General features: G+C 43.7%; 1 protein-coding gene across 2 annotated transcripts in view; it reads right to left on the bottom strand.

The window, feature by feature from the left end:
- Positions 1-7,957: 7,957 nt before the first annotated feature.
- The window catches only part of SBSPON (somatomedin B and thrombospondin type 1 domain containing), a 40,434-nt gene continuing 30,032 nt past the window's right edge, over positions 7,958-18,359 (bottom strand). Inside the window, exons 5-6 of one of the 2 annotated variants that reach the window (XR_004538398.1) lie at positions 18,095-18,202; positions 15,539-16,696 (exon numbers count right to left, since the gene is read on the bottom strand). Coding sequence is in view for 1 of the 2 variants with exons in the window: in XM_033934241.1 (XP_033790132.1) it covers positions 8,065-8,182 (118 nt within the window). In the remaining variant the exon portion in view is untranslated. Of the gene's footprint in view, positions 8,183-15,538; positions 16,697-18,094; positions 18,203-18,359 lie in introns of those variants that run through there. The other variant, XM_033934241.1, reaches the window with a different exon arrangement.

The raw sequence follows: 18,359 nt of genomic DNA, 5'->3' as shown, positions 1-18,359 counted from the left end.
CGGGTCTCCGGGATTGGGAGCCATCTCTCCCCTGGTTCGTCTGCAAAGGGGTAGAGTGCAGACTGCTGCGGTTCCGTGGAGGTACGCTGGGATCGGAACCGGACCGCGTACCTTCCATAAATCCCCTGAGGGGTCCTGGTGGTCAAAATCTGAGGTGACAGTGAAGGTGAGGTGGTCAGAAGACCAGAAAAATCCAGTTTTCCAGCTCCTGAGGTACTGATCTCCCTATGTTTGCACTGTGTATTGCTGGCTGCCATTGAAATACATTGCAGCACATGTATCTGAAGTGCCTGTGTGTCTCTGTGTTTGGCGATTTTGGGGGTATTAAAATTGGGGTTTTGGGTGGTTTCCCTTGTGGCACTGCTTGTAACTTGCCCCATGGTAAAAGCAGGAAGAACAATGTTTCAGGTGATAGTAAATTCCATCAGAGGAATTTTCCTAGCTATGAGACTGCCTATCCCAGTACAGAATCCTTAGAAGCCAGCTCTGTACAGAATGAGAGAAGCGGTTCTGCAAAAGGAGCCTATTTTAGGCAAAGAATAAAACCTTTCAAAACTGCCTTTAAACAGCATATGTTCCCTGATCGCTATTTTCATTATGGCCAAAGGCAGTACTGGCCCATTCCCATACCTCAGAGCCTGGGGCGTGGCTTGCCACAATATAAGCCAGAGCCTCAGACAAGGAAGGAAGAGGCTCAGGAAGGTGGATGGAAACCAGCCCAGCAGAAGGTGCCAGAGGACCAGACCAGAAGTTGGAACAAAGCTCAGCCCAGATCCAGTCCTGGTGAGGAGTTAATGGAAATAGAGGAAACTGAACTCTCCACTCAGTCAACCTGGCCTACTACTGAAGAATGCATGGAAGTATGTGAAACAGTACCTGCACAAAGTGAGCTGAATGAAGATATGGACATTAGCTGAATGAACCCTGCTTATTATTGTTTTTTTCTCTTTCTTGGAGAAGGGATTCCTTTACCTTTTTTGTTTGCCTTAATGCAAAGAAATAGCGCTGGAAACCTTTATTACTCTCACCTGAGAGCAATCATCTTGAACTGTGTTTTGTTTCATGGATGTTTTTGTGCTCTTCTTTTTGGCTGGGTCTAATTGAAAGACTTTTCTGAATTAAGAAACTTATGCTGCACCATACACACTGTGTGAACTTAGCTAAGCAATACTTAATATAGCAGTGCTGATAAAGGAAACAGTGAAGAAGTGTTTGTTTGAAACTCACTCAAGCCTATTTTCTTTTCTCTTATGAGCCTCCTGATATTCTGAGAACAAGACCTAAGCAGAACCTGGGCGTGGCATCCAACCAGGCTGAAGAAAGCCAAAGCTTCACTGAATGCCAGCAGGCAGCCATTAGCCATATCTGCCTATTGTTTAGTGTTTGTTTCAAATGCTGTTATTTTTCTCATGTGCACTGCATATTTTCTGTTGTACCTTTTTTCTGTTTCGCTCTTTTTGAGACTGATTTTGTCTTGCTGGAAAACTTGTTTGATTTGCAAAGACTGCATAATAAAAGTCTACTTTTGTTTCAACAGTTAAACCTTGCCTCAGTGACTTCTGTGAGCTTTTCTGGGTGGTCTGTAAAAGTACTTTGGCAAAGCTTATTAGCCAGCACTGCCTGTAGGGCCTTCTCCCTATTGAGAGGCAGGCCTAGTATTGAGTGCTGCCTGGTGGTGGGTCACCGCAGTATTCTTAGCGGAGACAGCCAGGCGACACCCTGTATGCCCTGACTCCCCCCCCCCTGTAAAATCAGTAAACTGCCATTTTTTGAAGTTTCCCACGTTTTTCCCGGGCTGTTATAAGCCAAAATTGGCACCTGCGGTGGCCATCTTGGATCTTCTTTAAAAGTGTATTTTTTGGGGCTTAGAAGCTTCGTTTTTGCTCCAAACTTCACAGATAACATAACATAACATTGTGCTTATAGACCGCGTTACCAAAAGGTTCTACGTGTTTACAAAAGATTATAAACATTAAATATAATCATATAGTTGAATGAATCAGGTAGTCAGGTATTTGGAGAAAAGATAGGTTTTTAGCTGTTTTCTAAAATGTCTATAAGAAACAGCTGTGAGCAACAATAAACAAAATTCTTTTTCATGAGAAGATGCCTGAGATGCTAGAGAGTAATTTAGAAATTTCTTGCTTTTACAGAAGGGAAATTAGACGGAGCATGGGTTTTTCTACTTTATTTGTGCATAGCTAGGGAGAAACAATTAACCAGATAAGTAGGGGCTGCACCATATCAAGCCTTGTAACCATCCTGGACAATCTTATGGCCAATGTTAAGGACCGAAAGCCTAAGGTGCTCCCTGGCTCTAGACCTCGTCTGACTAGGGGTACAGGGCGGCCGAATTTTCATCCCTTTTGGCACCCTTCGCAATTCTCTGGGCCCCAGGCGACAGGACAGCGTCCCGGTGCTCCCTCCAGACCTCGTTTTGAAGGTGTGGCAAGCCAACAGACTTCCAACTCCAATCCTCCAGCACCTCACAAGAGAAAGTTCTGACGCCAGGCCTCTGGTGCCCCCCCCCCCCCCCCCCGCATCATTGGGTGCCTTTCAGCCTTCCTTCCAGACTTGGGCTCTAGGAGATACTCTATTTACTTCATCATGCCAAAGAAAGACTCCAAAGATTGCAAACCAATTCTGGACCAGAAGGCAGTGAACGCCTTCCTGTGGGTCCTGCATTTCCGGATGGAAACAGTGGATTCAGTCATGGCGGAAGTGGCGCACGGAGAGTGTTTGGCTTCCTTGGATCTCATGGAAGCGTACCACCACATCCTGATTTTTCTGGATCATCAGAGGTTCCTGCGGTTTCATGTCCTCAGAAGACACTTCTAGTTCGTGGCGCTGCCCTTCGGGTTGGTATCAGCGCCCAGGTCTTTCACCAAAGTGATGGTGGTAGTGGCCACCCATCTACGCTCACTGGGAGTGCTTGTACACCTGTACCTAGACAACTGGTTGATCAGAGCTCCCTTGCTGGAGGAAGGCCGAGTGGTGACCTTACTAGAGAGTCTCGGCTGGTGATCAATCTCAAGAAGAGTGGCCTCAAGCCAACGCAGGACTTAGAGTACCTGAGAGTCCAATTCCATACAAGCAGGAACCAGGTGTTCCTGCCAGAATCATGGAAGCACAAGCTGTGGTGTGCCATTTGGGACATGGCGATTTCAGCCCTGATGGCCTGGCAGTAACTGCAGGTATTGGGCCTCATGGTGGCAACCATAGATGTGATTCCGTGAGCAAGAGCTTGCCTACACCCTCTTCAGTTGTCCCTTCTGTCTCAATGGAATCCTCAGCAGGATATGCTGGGGGTGAAGTTGCCTTGGTTGGCAGCTGTGCACAGCAGTATGCTGTGGTGGTTGAACCCTGTTATTCTGAACAGAGGACTCCCTCTGCGAGTCCTGAATGGGATGACCCTGACTAAGGACGCAAGTCTCTCCGGTTGGGGAGCAGTTTGCCAGTCTATGCTGGTTCATGGCCGGTGGACTGCGCTAGAGAGCAGATGGTCGATTTCAATCGACTGAAGCTACAAGCGATCTGCTGAGATTTCGAGGGAATCTCCACTGGAAGGCCGCCCGTGTGTTCTCGGACAATGCAACATCTGTTGCCTATGTCAACCATCAGGAAGGAACGAGGAGTCCCCTGCTGGGCTTGGAGGCCCGGATGCTCTTTGCCTGGGTGAAGCGGCATCTGTTGGCTTTGTCCACGGCTCACATGGCCGGCATGGACAACATAAAGGAAGACTTCCTCAGTCGTCAGACTCTGGATCCAGGAGAATGGTCCCGGTCCAGGCTGGCGTTCGAGGTCATTGTGCACCGGGGGGTTGTCCCACCTTCGATCTGATGGCATCGTCAGGGAACCGGAAGGCGGACCAGTTCTTCAGCCACCGACGGGAGGTCAGCAGTGAAGGGCTCGATGCTCTGGTTCAACCTTGGCCCGAAGGGGAACTTCTGTATGTCTTTCCCCCGTGGCCTATGATAGGGTGCGTTCTGCGCCGGGTGTCCTTTCACAGGGGTCCAGTCATCCTGTTGGCCCCGGACTGGCCCAGAAGACCCTGGAACGCAGACCTGGTGCAGTTGAGCACAGAGAGGGGGCTGCATCTTCCTTGCCATCGGAGGTTGCTCATGCAGGACCCCATTGCTCTCCAGACCGCTTTGGTCTTACGGCCTGGCACTTGAGCGTGCGGCATTGAGGGCCAGGGGCTACTCTTCTGCGGTTATCGTTACACTCCTTCAAAGCAAGAGGAAGTTGACAGTGTCGGCCTATGCGAAGACCTGGAGGTGCTTTCAGGCATGGTGTGCAGGGGTTCGTGTGGACCCTTTAGCCCCGTCAGTGACACATGTTCTAGGCTTCCTGCAGGCTGGCCTCAGGAAGATTCTGGCGGTTTCTTCTCTCCGTGTTCAGCTTGCGGGACTCTCGTGCTTGGGTCCCTTGGGTCTCAGGGGGTTCACTAGCGTCTCACCCAAACATTGTTCGCTTCCTGCAAGGTGCGGGGCGGCTAAGGCCTCCCTTAAGACGGCCTTGTCCTATGTGGAATCTGAATCTGGTTCTCCACTCGCTGGCTCGTCCGCCCTATGAGCCCCTGGATGGAATTTCTCTGAAAGATCTTACCTTGTTGTGGTCACTTCTGCAAGGAGAATGTCAGAGCTTCAGGCTCTTTCGTGCATAGATCCCTTTCTCCACATCACGGAGTCGGTGGTTATTTTGCGAACAGTGCCTTCGTTTCTTCCAAAAGTGGTTTCCACTTTCCATGTAAACCAGGAGGTTCAGCTTCCTGCTTTTGTTCAGTCAGGCTCTAAGTCTAAGGACCGGGTTTTGCGGTCCCTGGATGTGCGGCGTCTCCTGTTGAAATACCTGGAGGCCACAAATGACTTTCATCTGTCAGACCATGTTTGTTTTTGTGGGCCGCGCTCGTCGGGGTCGGCCTGCTTCCAAGGCTATTTCTTGCTTATGTCGCGGCAGGGAAATCGCCTCCTCTTGGAGTGAGGGCTCACTCTACTACAGGGGTGACTTCCTCTTGGGCAGAATCCCATGCGGTCTCGCCTGAAGAGATTTGTAGAGCCGCCACCTGGGCCTCTCTGCATACCTTTACCAAGTTTTACCGGCTTGATGTGCCGGTTAAGCAGGATGCGACTTTTGGGGCTTCAGTCCTGGCAGCGGGCGCATCAGGCCCCCCTGAGGTGTTGGGACTGCTTTGATACATCCCGCTCATGAAGCTTCCAGAGGTTATTGTCCAAGAAAGAAAGATTAGGGGCTCCTTTTATCAAGCCGCGCTAGCGGGGTTAGCGCATCGGACATTTCATCACACGCTAACCCCCGCGGCCGGCTACAAAACTAACACCTGCTCAATGCAGACATTAACAGCTAGTGTGGCAGGCGGTTTAACACGTGGTATTACGTATGTTAAATCCCTACCACAGCTTGATAAAAGGACCCCTAGGTTACTCACCTCTAGTAATCTTTTTTCTTGTAGATAACCTCTGGAAGTTTCACACCCGCCCATCTTTTCTGTCCGATTCGCAGGTTGCCTGCCAGTAACTGGTAAGCTAGATTTCTGTCTTTGACTAGCCTCACTAAGAATCCCATGAATGTTCTTTTGGACAGTGTTTAGAGGTAAAGGGGTCCCGGGGTGGTGCATGTTCAAATTTATTGTTAAGCTAAATTTGGCCTTTTGGGGCATTTCTTAGTGCTGTATTTTAGTTTCATGAGCAGAATTAACTTGTTGCGGGGAGACCCCGCGCCCCCCTCTCTCTCTCTTTTCTTGTGTTTCCTGTTTCTCATAGATCTTTCTGGCTTTACTACATACTAAGCTTGGAGAGGAAAGTCTTGTCATGTGACCTAGAGGAGGGGGTGGGAATTGTTTGAGTTCTGCAGCCAGGGCTGGAATAGATTCAAGACCCCCTCGTGAACCTTCCAGAGGTTATCTACAAGAAAAAAGATGACCAGAGGTGTGTAACCTAATCTTTCTTTCCAGTTACATTATTCTTTAATAGTACAAAAGATATCAATGAGTATTGGAAGGGAAATGTTAATTTAAGTTAATAGTTAAATCCAAGAAGAAAACTAGCGTAAAATTTGAAAATATTAGTAGTAGTTGATTTTTTTTTTTTTTTTAAACACTACCAATTTTTATTAAACAGTTCTTAAGTGGTAGCTCTGGAGTACATGTAATATTTATTATCAGCTTCTTAACAATTGAAAAGGGAAAGATAATAAGCACAAAGGATAGAGATAAATAATTGAATATATTACATGTATTACCGTTACCCTTATTCTGGTGTGAGTCATATCCATGGTAACTTTCAGTAGGAATGTGACTCCATAATAGGAACAGGGTGCTCCGATAATACTAACATGACTAACCCCACCTTGTACAAAACCACGCAAGAGGTTTTTAGCGGTCATAGATTTCCTATGAGCATCAGAGCAACGCAGAGCATTCAGCACGCTGGCTGGAGCTAAAAACCTCTTGCGTGGTTTTGTAAAGGGGGAGGGAGCGGGGGGGTAAATGAATTGAAAGATCAAAAGACAAAACAGACATTTGAATCTTCTAGTTAAATATTAAACCAGATAGGTATATCTCTGCCTTCTGGTGGTTAAAATTAATTATGTATCATCTATAAATAGTTTGAGACAGTACATAATACTCATTTACATATCTGTTTAGTTATTAACCAAAGACAAAACTATTTAAACATGATTAACTATCATATTTCTCCTGGAATGCATTTAAACTTTAAAAAATTCAAATGTAAATATACAGTAGACTTGAATGTCGTGGGGAGGAGGTGGTTTTGGTTTTTGTTATTTAAATTAATCTATTTTTTAAAAAAAATGTAAGTAGAGAAACACTCTAGAGTGTGCTTTCTAAAGGATACAGTTAATACTTCCAACTTTATGCTTTCAAAGTGGCTCAGATGTGTATATTTAGTAATACCACTGTATCTTTCCTCCTAGTTATAATCATAAGAACATAAGAATTTGCCTCTGCTAGGTCATCACGCCCAGCAGTCCATACCCGCGGCAGCCCATCAGGTCCATGACCTGTCAGGTTATCTTGATTTAGCCCTATAGCCCCCTTGTTTTATCTGTACTCTTTCCATACTCTTATCTACCCCTATCTGTATCCCTCAATCCCCCTATCCTTCAGGAATCCATCCAATCCCTCTTTGAAACCCCGTAGCGTACTCTGCCCGACCACTTCCTCCGGGAGCACGTTCCATGTGTCCACAACCCTCTGTGAAGAACCTCCTGGCATTGGTTCTAAACTTGTCCCCTTCCAGTTTCTCCGAGTGCCCTCTTGTGCTTGTGGTTCCCCGTAGTTTGAAGAATCTATCCTTGTCTACCTTCTCCATGCCCTTCATGATCTTGAAAGTTTCTATCATGTCTCCCCTAAGCCTCCTCTTTTCCAGGGAGAAGAGCCCCAGCTTGTCCAGCCTGTCAGCGTATGAACAGTCAGCGTAATCCACTTAGAAACAGAGAATTGACTGGGCCAGTCGGGCAATTTGTGATGTTTTATGCCTTTCCATGAGTAGGGCCTCTAGTTTGATCCTTAAGTGTGGGCTTCTTGATTTACTGGGGTTAGGGATGCTGTGGAGGTAGTATTCATAGCCCCTGCAGGTCATGTCTATTACTTATGGGTAAAGCTTGTTCATTACATTTAAGATCCACGATTGCAGGGTTCAGGAAGGAGCAGTATTTCATGGCCCCTGTTCCAGAAACATCACTGCAGTGACTAGACTGTGTATGTTCGAGAGATATAAAAGAAGAAAAGAATCCCCAAGTAATTTTCAATGAAAGTTTTTGGTACAAGGCATCATTCCTTGTTCAGACTAAGCTGGAAGTATAAACAAGAAATTAGAGGGTCAAAGAAAAAATAAAAAGAGAGAGAACCTACTTCCAGCAGTGCAGAATGTCCATCAGATTTGTTTCTAGACTATTTTAATGAATATTCTGTAAGCATGGTAGAAAAATAGTGTATTCAGAAACACATAAAAATAAAATATTATCCTGATCTGAAGTTAATTGAACAGTTCCCAGCTTTATATTTTAAATGTTCTTTTCAACTTAAGTAAAAATAAATTTGTGGACAGGAGGACACGAACACTGTTCCACTTGCTTAACCTTCTTCCAAGTTCCATGACATCGGGGATTGCCAACTGCTTGCCAATGAAGAATTCTATCACTGTAAGGTACAAAAATAGACAAGGCATATTAGAGTTTGTACAAAATCTACATCATAGAATTTAACAGGTTGCTTAAAATTCAGTAATAAGTTGGGTGTTTTTAGTGGCTTTCTCCATCTTCTAAATCAGGGGTTCTCAGATTTGGTCCTCAAGGAATTGTATATTATGAAGGCAGTAAATGGCAAACATATCTCCCCCTGTCATGGTTTGTAACCTTTGAGACTTAGATTTGTTGTTCATATAGACATCTGAAGAATGAGGAGGCCATTGTAGTTATCCCTCTGGTCTTAATAACCAATCATCTGAGGCTTAGAATTCAACTCTTGAACTAGCTCTTCTTGTGTATATAGTTTTACTAAATCTGGCAGGTCATGTGTAAATTTGTAAAAACAAATGGATATTCACAAAAAATATATAGTTGATGATAAAATGGCATATGATATACATGAAGACTTATGGAATTATATTCAAGCTCTTACAGCCAGAACTTGTTAAAATACTGTATAACAAGTTTTCAGCCATCATCCTCACTTATACTGCAAATTAGAAAGAAAAGCATCTACCCTAACAAAGGTTCTAGATTTCCTTGACATATATTTCTTCTAGAACTTTGGAAAGTCTCCTATATGGTAATTAGGGGCCTATTTGCTAAACTGTGCCAGCTATTTAATGCAAAAAGTAGTACATACAACAGCACAAGCCCATATCTTTGGTTATAGCAACCTGGAAGATTCTTATTTTAGAAGTACTATTCAAGCTTTATATGTCCATAAACCAGCATTTACTGTAGATGTCCTTTTGTATGGATTTTACAAAGCAGGGATATGGACATCAAAAACTGAAAACAGCCATAAGACAAGGGCTATGGTCTGCAAGTGTTATGGGTAGAACTAAGGTGGTTCTAAAATATAGATGACTATTCCCCATTTCAGAAGGGGAATGGATGTCTTCATCAGCATTTACATGTAGACCTGCTACCTGGGATGTCTAAGTGTCAGAAAAGTGTTCCTGTTGAACAGAACTCCACTTGAAGGATTAAGGGAAGTCACCTCCTTAATCTCCTGATGGTCAATGTTCCCCCAAAATAAAAAATAGGAAGGGGTACCAAGCTTTATGATAGATTCGGGAAAAATAAACATTTGTGTATCTCAAATGGCTCACATAGGGGCTTTTTTACCAAGCTGAAGCCATGCTTAAACTTGGACATCTTGCAGTGATAACACAGGCTAACAAAAAAAAAATTATTGGTGCCTTGGGTTTTTTGGCCTGTTCCTGGGGTTATTTAGAGCGCTGATTCAGAAAATTGCATTGGATAGACTGTATCAGCTCTAGTTTCTTAGAAATGGTTTCCAGTTTCTTAGGGAGTCTTTTACTAAGGCGTGCTAACCGATTTAGCACATACTAAATGCTAAAGCGTCCATAGAATATAATGGGTGCATTAGCATTTATCTCACGCTAAATCGGCTAGCGTGCCTTATAGTATCCTTGTTTTTCATACGTTTGGGATAGTAGAGCCAAACATGAACATTGGGCAAAAAAAGATTGGCCTCTGAGGGAATAGATGGTGGTTGGAGGACAAAATGTAATCAATGAACCTTTGGTAGCACAAGAGAATCATACTGCCACCACTACATCTAAAGCTAGGCCCGATTTGTAAAGGCTATGAATAAAGATGGTTCTTGCATTGAATTTGTGGAGCATATATTACCTGAACTTACCATAGCATCAATGAATGAATGAAAAACTTTCTTGGTGCCTGGTCTACATTTGTTCTTGTGAAAAACTTTTTTGGCAACAAGAAGGCAGACAACTACAATTAGTAGAGGATATGCTCTTTCATTTCAACAGGTTTGGCTGTAAAGAATCATCAGCACTAGCAACCAACTATAGACCAGTAGCATCCATCCCATTTATTGTAAAAATCATGGAAGGATTGGTATACACCCAATTGATGGAATATCTTGATCATTTCTCTCTTACATGAAACTCAATCTGGTTTTAGACCTTTGTTCAGCACTGAGACAATAATTGTGGCTATCTTAGACAATCGGTGTCTCTTGTTTAGTAAGGGCCTTAATGCCCTAATCATGCAATTTGACATGAGCTCTGCCTTTGACTTAGTGGACCATGGGAAACTGCTACAAATTTTAGATGCAATTGGTATCAGGGAAGAGGTGTTAGACTGGTTTCGAGGTTTCCTTATGTCCCATACCTACCAGGTATGTTTCAACTATGATCTCTCTGATACCTGGAGCAATCCATCTGGTGTACCACAGGGGTCACCACTATCCCCATTGCTTTTCAATGTCTACATGTCCTCATTAGGTGCGCAATTGACCCAGGTAGGGATAAAATTATTTAGTTACGCAGATGACTTTACAATCATCATACCATTTGCTAACTCTCTCTCAGAAGTTATTCCCAAGGCAACAGAAGTACTAAATTTGATGGAGCAATGGATGACTAAATTCAGACTGAAACTTAATTCAGAAAAAACAAATTTTTTGTAGCTTTACCACACCTGCTTGACACCAAAACATCACTATGCATCAGTAAACTTAGTTATCCTATTCAGTCTATAATGAAGGTATTGGGTGTAACACTAGACCAGAGCCTAACCATGAAAGACCAGGTAAACTTAATCAGAAAGGGTTTTTTCACTGTCTGGAAGCTTCGGTCCATTAGAACATATTTTGATATGTCAGCATTAAGAATTCTGGTAAAATCCCTCGTACTGAGTCAACTTGATTACTGTAATATCGCCTATTTGGAAATTTCCCAAAAGAATATACGATGATTGCAACTAGTGCAAAATGCAGCGGTCAAACTAATTTTCAGGCTGAAGAAGTTCGATCATGTGACACCTTACTACCGACAGCTGCATTGCCTGCCGATGGAGGCACGTGTGAAGTTTAAGTTTGGTTGTTTTTGCTTTAAGGTACTTTTCGGTCTAGCCTCTAAATATATAACTGACCTTTTCTCTTTCTCAGCCAACAGACATAAGAGAAGCTCACATTTGAACTTTGTTTCCCCTCCAGTTAGAGGATGCAAACTCAAAAGACATCATCAACACCTTCTCTCACATCAGGCAGCATTATATGGGGTAAAGATAGAAACATAGAAAGATGACGGCAGAAAAGGGCCATAGCCCATCAAGTCTGCCCATTATCCCTAGAACAATTGCTTACGCCTACTACTTATGGGGAATTTAGGAAACGCCTAAAAACATATCTGTTCATGAAGTATCTAGGCAGCTGACCCGTACAATTCTTTTCCCAAAATTACTGATCCCTAGAGCTGTTAATCACTAGCTTTTAACTCTGTTAAGTTCACTCAATTTGTACCATCCTTAATCATTGTAAACCGCATAGAACTTCACAGTCCTACGGTATATAAACTGTTATTATTATTATTATTATTATTATTAAAAGTCCATTTATCTGCACAGTCACTTAGATCACTTTCCAGTGAACCTTGATGGCTTAAGCAAAGAGCAAGGTGAAAGATTTTTCTAAGACATAAAAACAATGGAAGCCAGATACTAAGGAAGATGGGATGCACACATGAAGGCAGACTATTGGAATCTTATGTAGAATTGTCCTGGCAGATCCCACTCACAGAAGTCTTACAAAAGGAGCTTCTTGTGTGTTGAATGACTAAAAAGTTTATATCATAAACTTGTGCTTTTGGTATGAAATAGTAGATTTTCATGTTGTACACTTTTCTTTTAATTTTTAATATGTTTCCTTCATGCTTAAAAGATATTAATTTAAACACTATATTAAAATATCCTGATTTTTTAAATGGATGAGCAGAGTGAAGAGTGGTGTATGGCACATGTTCTGTATGTCAAAAACAAGAGCTGATAGGAGAAAACTGGTGCCATTTTTTTTGAATCAACAGGTCAAATATACCGAGAAACAGGTCTAACATTTGAGGCACCAAAATGAGTTGGCCAGTATAATTGAACCTTTCATAGGACATCCTAAATGGAACTTAGATAACCGGAGTTAGACCTGTTTTAGAAGTGCCTAAGTACCTCGAAGTTACCCAGACTGACCAAATGGCCATTAGATGCATGACGGTATGACCCCCCCCCCCCCCCACACACACACACTCCCCCAGAGGTCAATGACCCCTCCCACTCCGCAAAGATCTGAATAAAACAATACATACCTATTTCTAGATCAGCAGCATTTGGTATAGGGAAGCCTAGTAGAGCAGCAAGCAGGTGTATGGAGTTACTTGGTGGGTGATGTGGGGAACCATAAAGAGGGGGAGCCAGGCCTATATCCCATTCTATCCACTACATTTATGGTGGAAAGTGTGAGCCCACCAAAACTCTAATATATTGCCATATAAGTGATTCCTGGAGGAATAATAGCTAATGAGATTGATAAACAGGTGGATATAGTGGGTTTTGGGGGAGTTTTAGAGGGCTCACCATATACTATAAGGAGGTTATGGTGAGATGAACATCTGGCACATTTTATGTTAATTTCACAGTGTCCTCTAAAGTGCCCTACTGCTCTGTTGGCATGCCTGTGTGGTCAGTCTATTAATGCTGGCCCCTCCCACAACTAAATGGCTTGTGTTTCGAAGTTTTTGTGGTCAAAAATACCTTAAAAAGTCAGACGTCCTGTGATTGGGCAAACTAGTTAAGATGTCTAAGTAGGGGATTATCGAACAAATTGGATGTCTAGCAGTTTATGTTTGTACGGCTTAATTAAAAGTAGTATCTACTTGTATTACCTTTTACATGTGATATCATATGCTGTGAACATAGTCACAGCTCTCTGTATTCTTGGAAACAGTTGTATATCTCCTGAAATTATCATCTTGAGGTACCATTTCGCTGCGGTTGACAAACTGTTTTTGAAAACATGACCTTTGGATTAATAAATATTCCAGTGGAACAGGTATGTCATTCTATACGTTATCTCCCCATAGCCACAAGCCATATGCAGAAGGAATCCACTACAGATTTTTTCTGCGACCTTCCTACTTCACTGGGAGCTCTACTGCCACCTGCAGTTTTTCCCTTCTGCATGTGAGCTGGAAGGAGTGTTTCTTTTCTGCTCTTCCCCTTTTTCTTATTTTATTCAGTGTTTTCAGACCATTGTTCAGAGCTGGGGTCATCCACACTTCGACCTCATGACAGCAAAGAACAAGAAAGCAGACAAGTTTTTCAGTCAAAGATTCGAGCCTGGAAGCCGTGGTTCAGGGCATCCTGTTTTACTTCTTTCTTCCCTGATAAGCCATATTCTTCAACAGATTGCAACTCATCAGGTAAGGGTCATTCTGGTGGCTCCAGATTGGCCTCACAGGTTGTGATACACAGATTTAATGTGTCTTTGCACAGCCATGGCTTCCAGTTGCCACTGCATCCAGACCTCCTTAAAGGGTCCAGTTTGCATGGAGGATCTGTAACGCTTTGCTCTTACCACATGACTCTTGTGCGCGCAACATTAGAGCATAGAGGGTATTCTAACTTGGTCATTAACACCCTTCTCATGTCTAAGAATTTGACTACCGTCTCCGCCTATGCTAAGGCATGGAAGACTTTCCAACACTGGTGCTCTTAGCAGAGTGTGGAGCCATTTTCGGCTCGTCTCGGTAGCGTTAGCTTTCCTCCAATCTAACCTTGACAAGGGACTTACAGTGGCTTCCCTTCGGATTCAAGTCGCAGGACTATCTTGTTTCAAAGTGCAAGACTGCAGATCTACTCTGACATCTCATCCTAACATAGCTAGATTTCTAAAGGATGCTCTACACATCAGACCACCGATCAAGCCCCCAGTCCCTTCTTGGTATCTGAACGTGATTCTGCAAGGTCTCACCAAAGCTCCATTCAAGCACCTCGAAGAGGCGTCGCTATTGGATCTGATGATCAAGACTTTTTCTGGTGGCTGTGATATCTGCGAGATGAGTCTCGGAGCTTCAGGCTCTTTCGTGTAGAGAGCCTTTTCTTAAGATTTCAGACACTAGAATTTCTTTGCATACTGTCCCTTCCTTTCTTCCAAAAGTAGTGTCTACATTTCATGTCAATCAAGATGTTCATTTACCTGCATTCCAGTCCACTGGTTCTAAGAAATAGGACCACATTTTGAAGAAGTTGGATGTCAGATGTGTACTTCTTCGGTACTTGGAGGTCACCAAGTTTAGGCTCTCCGATCATCTATTTGTGTTGACTCATTTGATTGAGCAAAGTGCTCCAGCTTCCAAGCCCATGCTTTTTCCAGATGGATCCATCAAGCCATTTCATCAGCCTACATTATTTCAGGGAAATAATCTCCTGTTTCTGTTAAAGCGCATTTGACCAGGAGTGTAGCTTCATCGTGGGCCGAAGCTAGGGCAGTCTCCTCGGAGATTTGTAGGTTGGCAACAAGGTCCACTCTGCATACGTTTGCAAAATTTTATAGAGTGGTTGTTGCGGCATGAGAGAATTCCGCTTTGGGGTCCTCAATTTTAAGGGCCGGCGCAGTCAGCCCATCCTAAATTTCTGGGACTGCTTTTGTATATCCCGCTTGTCCAGAATGACACACCTATTGCACTGGAAAAAGATTATATCCTTACCTTGATAATAGCTTTTCCAGTAGATAGGTGTGTCATTCTGTACCCCCACCCTGTCCTTCCTGTGCCTGCCTACTGTCTCATTCTGTTTATTCTTCTCCAAGTCTGTATCTTGGATGCCAGTCAGCCTTTTGGGCCCTGAAGAATTCTGTATAAAGTTTTAGCGTCTACAGGGATACTACCTGAGCTCCTTTGATGTTTCTGTTGGCAGTTAATTATTCATTGATCGTTATAGTGTTAGAACAGAATGGTTTATTTGTTTGGGAAGTTTCCCATTTTTCCTTCATATAATTTCACTGGAGCTCTCACATGCTTAGGTACTAACTGCAGGTGGCAGGAGAGCTCCCAATAAAATAGTAAGGTCACAGAAAAAATCCAGAGTGGATTCCTTCTGCATAAGGCTTGTGACCATGGGGAGATAATCCATTTGTCCAGAATGGCACACCTATCTACTGGAAAAGATATTATCAAGGTAAGGACATAATCTCTTTCTTAACATATCCCTTCAGTCACTTGTTCTTCCTTGTTACATGTATCTGAGAAACTGCTGTTTGTGCATTTTCCAAGGCCCCATGCATGATTCTGCTGGCTGCATGAATTTGGTCCCTAATGTAGGGTTACCATATGGCTCTAGAAAAAGGATGAGGGATTGAGACATCCAGGTTAAAACCCAGATATCTCAATCCATCCTGCTTTTTCTGGAGCCATATGGTAACCCTACACTGATGGCTACTGCTCTTCCTCTTCAGCCACTATGCTGGTTCAGTGACCTCCGCTGTAGTCTCAGGTCTAGGTCACTATAACGATGTGAGTGGAGAAAAATGAATATGTCAAAAATTTTGAAATGCCAAGTTTTAATAATAGTCATTTTTATTTTACTCTTTTCATTATTTGGGGGAAATACAAATTAATAGAGACCTGCTAGAATACTTGTTAACAAAAGAGTAATACAAGAAGAGTCATAGAAAAAATTGCTTCGTAAAGCAAAAATGATATCAAATCAACACAAGTCTACTCAATTAAAGAAACATGTTTAATAGTGTCCGACCTGTTTAAAGAAGAGCTAATGAATAGCTTTTATTATTTCTGGGAGATTCAGACCTACTGATAGCATACAGTATTATGTAACACTGTTTCATAATTCAGGGAAGGGTACCCTTCCTTGCAGGGAACATAGGCCCAGCAAATCCATATCTCCATACTCTAATCACAGGATCGGAACACACATGTTTTCAAAAAACAATTGCAATCTGCAGTCGCCTTAAACATCACCTTGTAATTACCTCTGCCACATTATATATCTACTCTTGCAATTATTGGCAAAGAATTGGTGACAGCATTTAGTATAGCAAACAGTAAAGTAGGCTAATAATGTCCCATCACATATATCCATATGTCCTCATGAAATGCAGTTGGTAAAGTCCACAGGATATGGGAAGGATAGGCCTCATAATGACCTTTTCAATCATTGGCACATTGCCAGGTACTTGTAACCTGGACTGGCCAGTCAGAAACAGGATCTGGCCTTCGATGAACAGTTGACCTGTTCAGTCTGGCCACTGTTATGCTCCTTTGGGCAAGTCTTTTAATGTAGCTGCCGGCATGCCACCAGCAGCTGCTGTAGGAACCCCACAATTCGTCCCAGGACCTGCTTCTGTGCTGCACCTCCTGCAGCAAGTCTTTCTGCATTACAGAGACATACTATAGGAGCTGCATAAGAGGTTCAGGAGAGGTGGGCCCTATAGATGGCACTGCCACAACAGCAGGTTCATGGCCCTGAATGGGTGACCTCTGAGGCTCCTCCTCTTCACCCTCCAGGGCTGGTATGTCTGCCCATAGGTCCTCTTCTTCAGTGGCCTGACATAGCACCTCCCAGACACCCCTGGTCCACCAACTCCTCCTGACCTCAGCCTATTGGCACTCAGCCTGCTGATGTTGGCCTGTAAGAGATAAAGGAACAGTAAGAGAAACTATACAGTGACTGGCTATGGGAGCAGGTGTGTTGGAAATCATATACTGTATATTGTGATGCTACCTGAAGCTCATCAGGAGAGCTTGCACTTTGCCCCAACTGTGGAGGCCCTCCTTCAAAGATGGCACAGTTGTGTTTTGAGGTTGGGGGGTGTGACCTTTGGGTACCTGTCTGCGTGGGAGTTATGCTAACTGTTGGCCAGCTGAGTGGTGTTTGGGTTGGCAATGAAGCCCCTTACTGAGAAAGAATCTTTGGAAGTACATTGGGGGGATGGGGAGAATTTCATATGGATATAGGTAGAGTTCTGTAGGAGAAGGGGAGGGAGAGAGTAATTTTAGGGAAGGCCCAGTGCTGAGAATATATACTGGGCTGCTGGTTTTGGACTTTCAGGTATGTCTTGCAAGGCATCATAACCTCTAGAACTGACTGGTATATACAATGAGTGTGGTTTTGGGAGTGAGAAGGGTTATCAGTTTGAGAGGCCAGGGATATAGTACTGTTCTTCATCCCTTTCCTTTCCGTCAGTTGATTATGTAGCATAGTGCTTTGAGCTGAGGTGTTGCAGTGCTAATGTTTGGGGTTTGATACCCACTGTTGGTGTTTGTGTTTATTTCAGTGTATCGCAAGCTGTGTGCTGCGGCAGATTCCAGGTGTGCCATGAGATTCCAGCGAGGAGGAGAGGTGATGGCTGCCTGCTTACAGGACGTGCCTCTCATGGTGAGAGGCATGTCCTGTAGTCATCTTGCACCTCTCCTTCTACAGCGCCCCCCCAGTGGTAAGAGGTGGCTACAGGACATCCGCACATGTCAATATGATGTCACACATGTGACATCATCACATCGATATCCGCGCATTTCCAGGTGCCCTTCAGCCATAGCCCCGAGATTAGTGTGCCGCAGCTTAAAAAGTTTGTGACACTGGTTTATTTTCTTCCCCAGCTACAGCAATGAACTATATATGAATGTGTGAAATAATGTATCCTTTGGAACTGATGGTAAATGGTTTCCCCCTCCCCATCTCATTGTTTGAGGTCCTAGGGTTCAGGTGCAGAGAAGAGGTAGACGCATTGCATTTAATTCATGATGGTGGAAAGGGATTGGGACTGGTACTTGTATATTGCCTTTTGTAGTTTTACAACTACATTCAAAGCAGTTTACATACAGGTACTTCAAGCATTTTCCCTATTTGTCCCGGTGGGCTCACACTCTATCTAATGTACCTGGGGCATTGGAGGATTAAGTGACTTGCCTAGGGTCACAAGGAGCAGAATAGGGTTTGAACCCATAACCTCAGGGTGCTGACACTGTAGCTCTAACCACCGCGCCACAATCTCCAGGTTGTAGGGATACTTTGGGGGGGTACTTACGTTGAGCTCTGAGGTGCCGTCTCAGATGCTGGATGAGGCCCAGGTTCTCCCCGGCATCTACCTATACCAGCACCTCAAGGACTCTAACATCCTGTGATCCCAAAGTGCCTGCAAGACACAAGTTGGTAGTGAAATGGGGTCAGGTGATGGGCCTTCTTGCCTTCACATACATGATTGTTACTTGTGGTATACTATGCAATGCTCCATGCATGGCCTTAGACAAATCTCAACAGGCTGCTTGCAGGGAGGCTTGGGGGGAGCTAGT

The sequence above is a fragment of the Geotrypetes seraphini genome, chromosome 2 (genome assembly GCF_902459505.1).
Source record: "Geotrypetes seraphini chromosome 2, aGeoSer1.1, whole genome shotgun sequence".
Classification (NCBI taxonomy): domain Eukaryota; kingdom Metazoa; phylum Chordata; class Amphibia; order Gymnophiona; family Dermophiidae; genus Geotrypetes; species Geotrypetes seraphini.
This window is presented reverse-complemented; position numbering and strand designations above follow the sequence as displayed.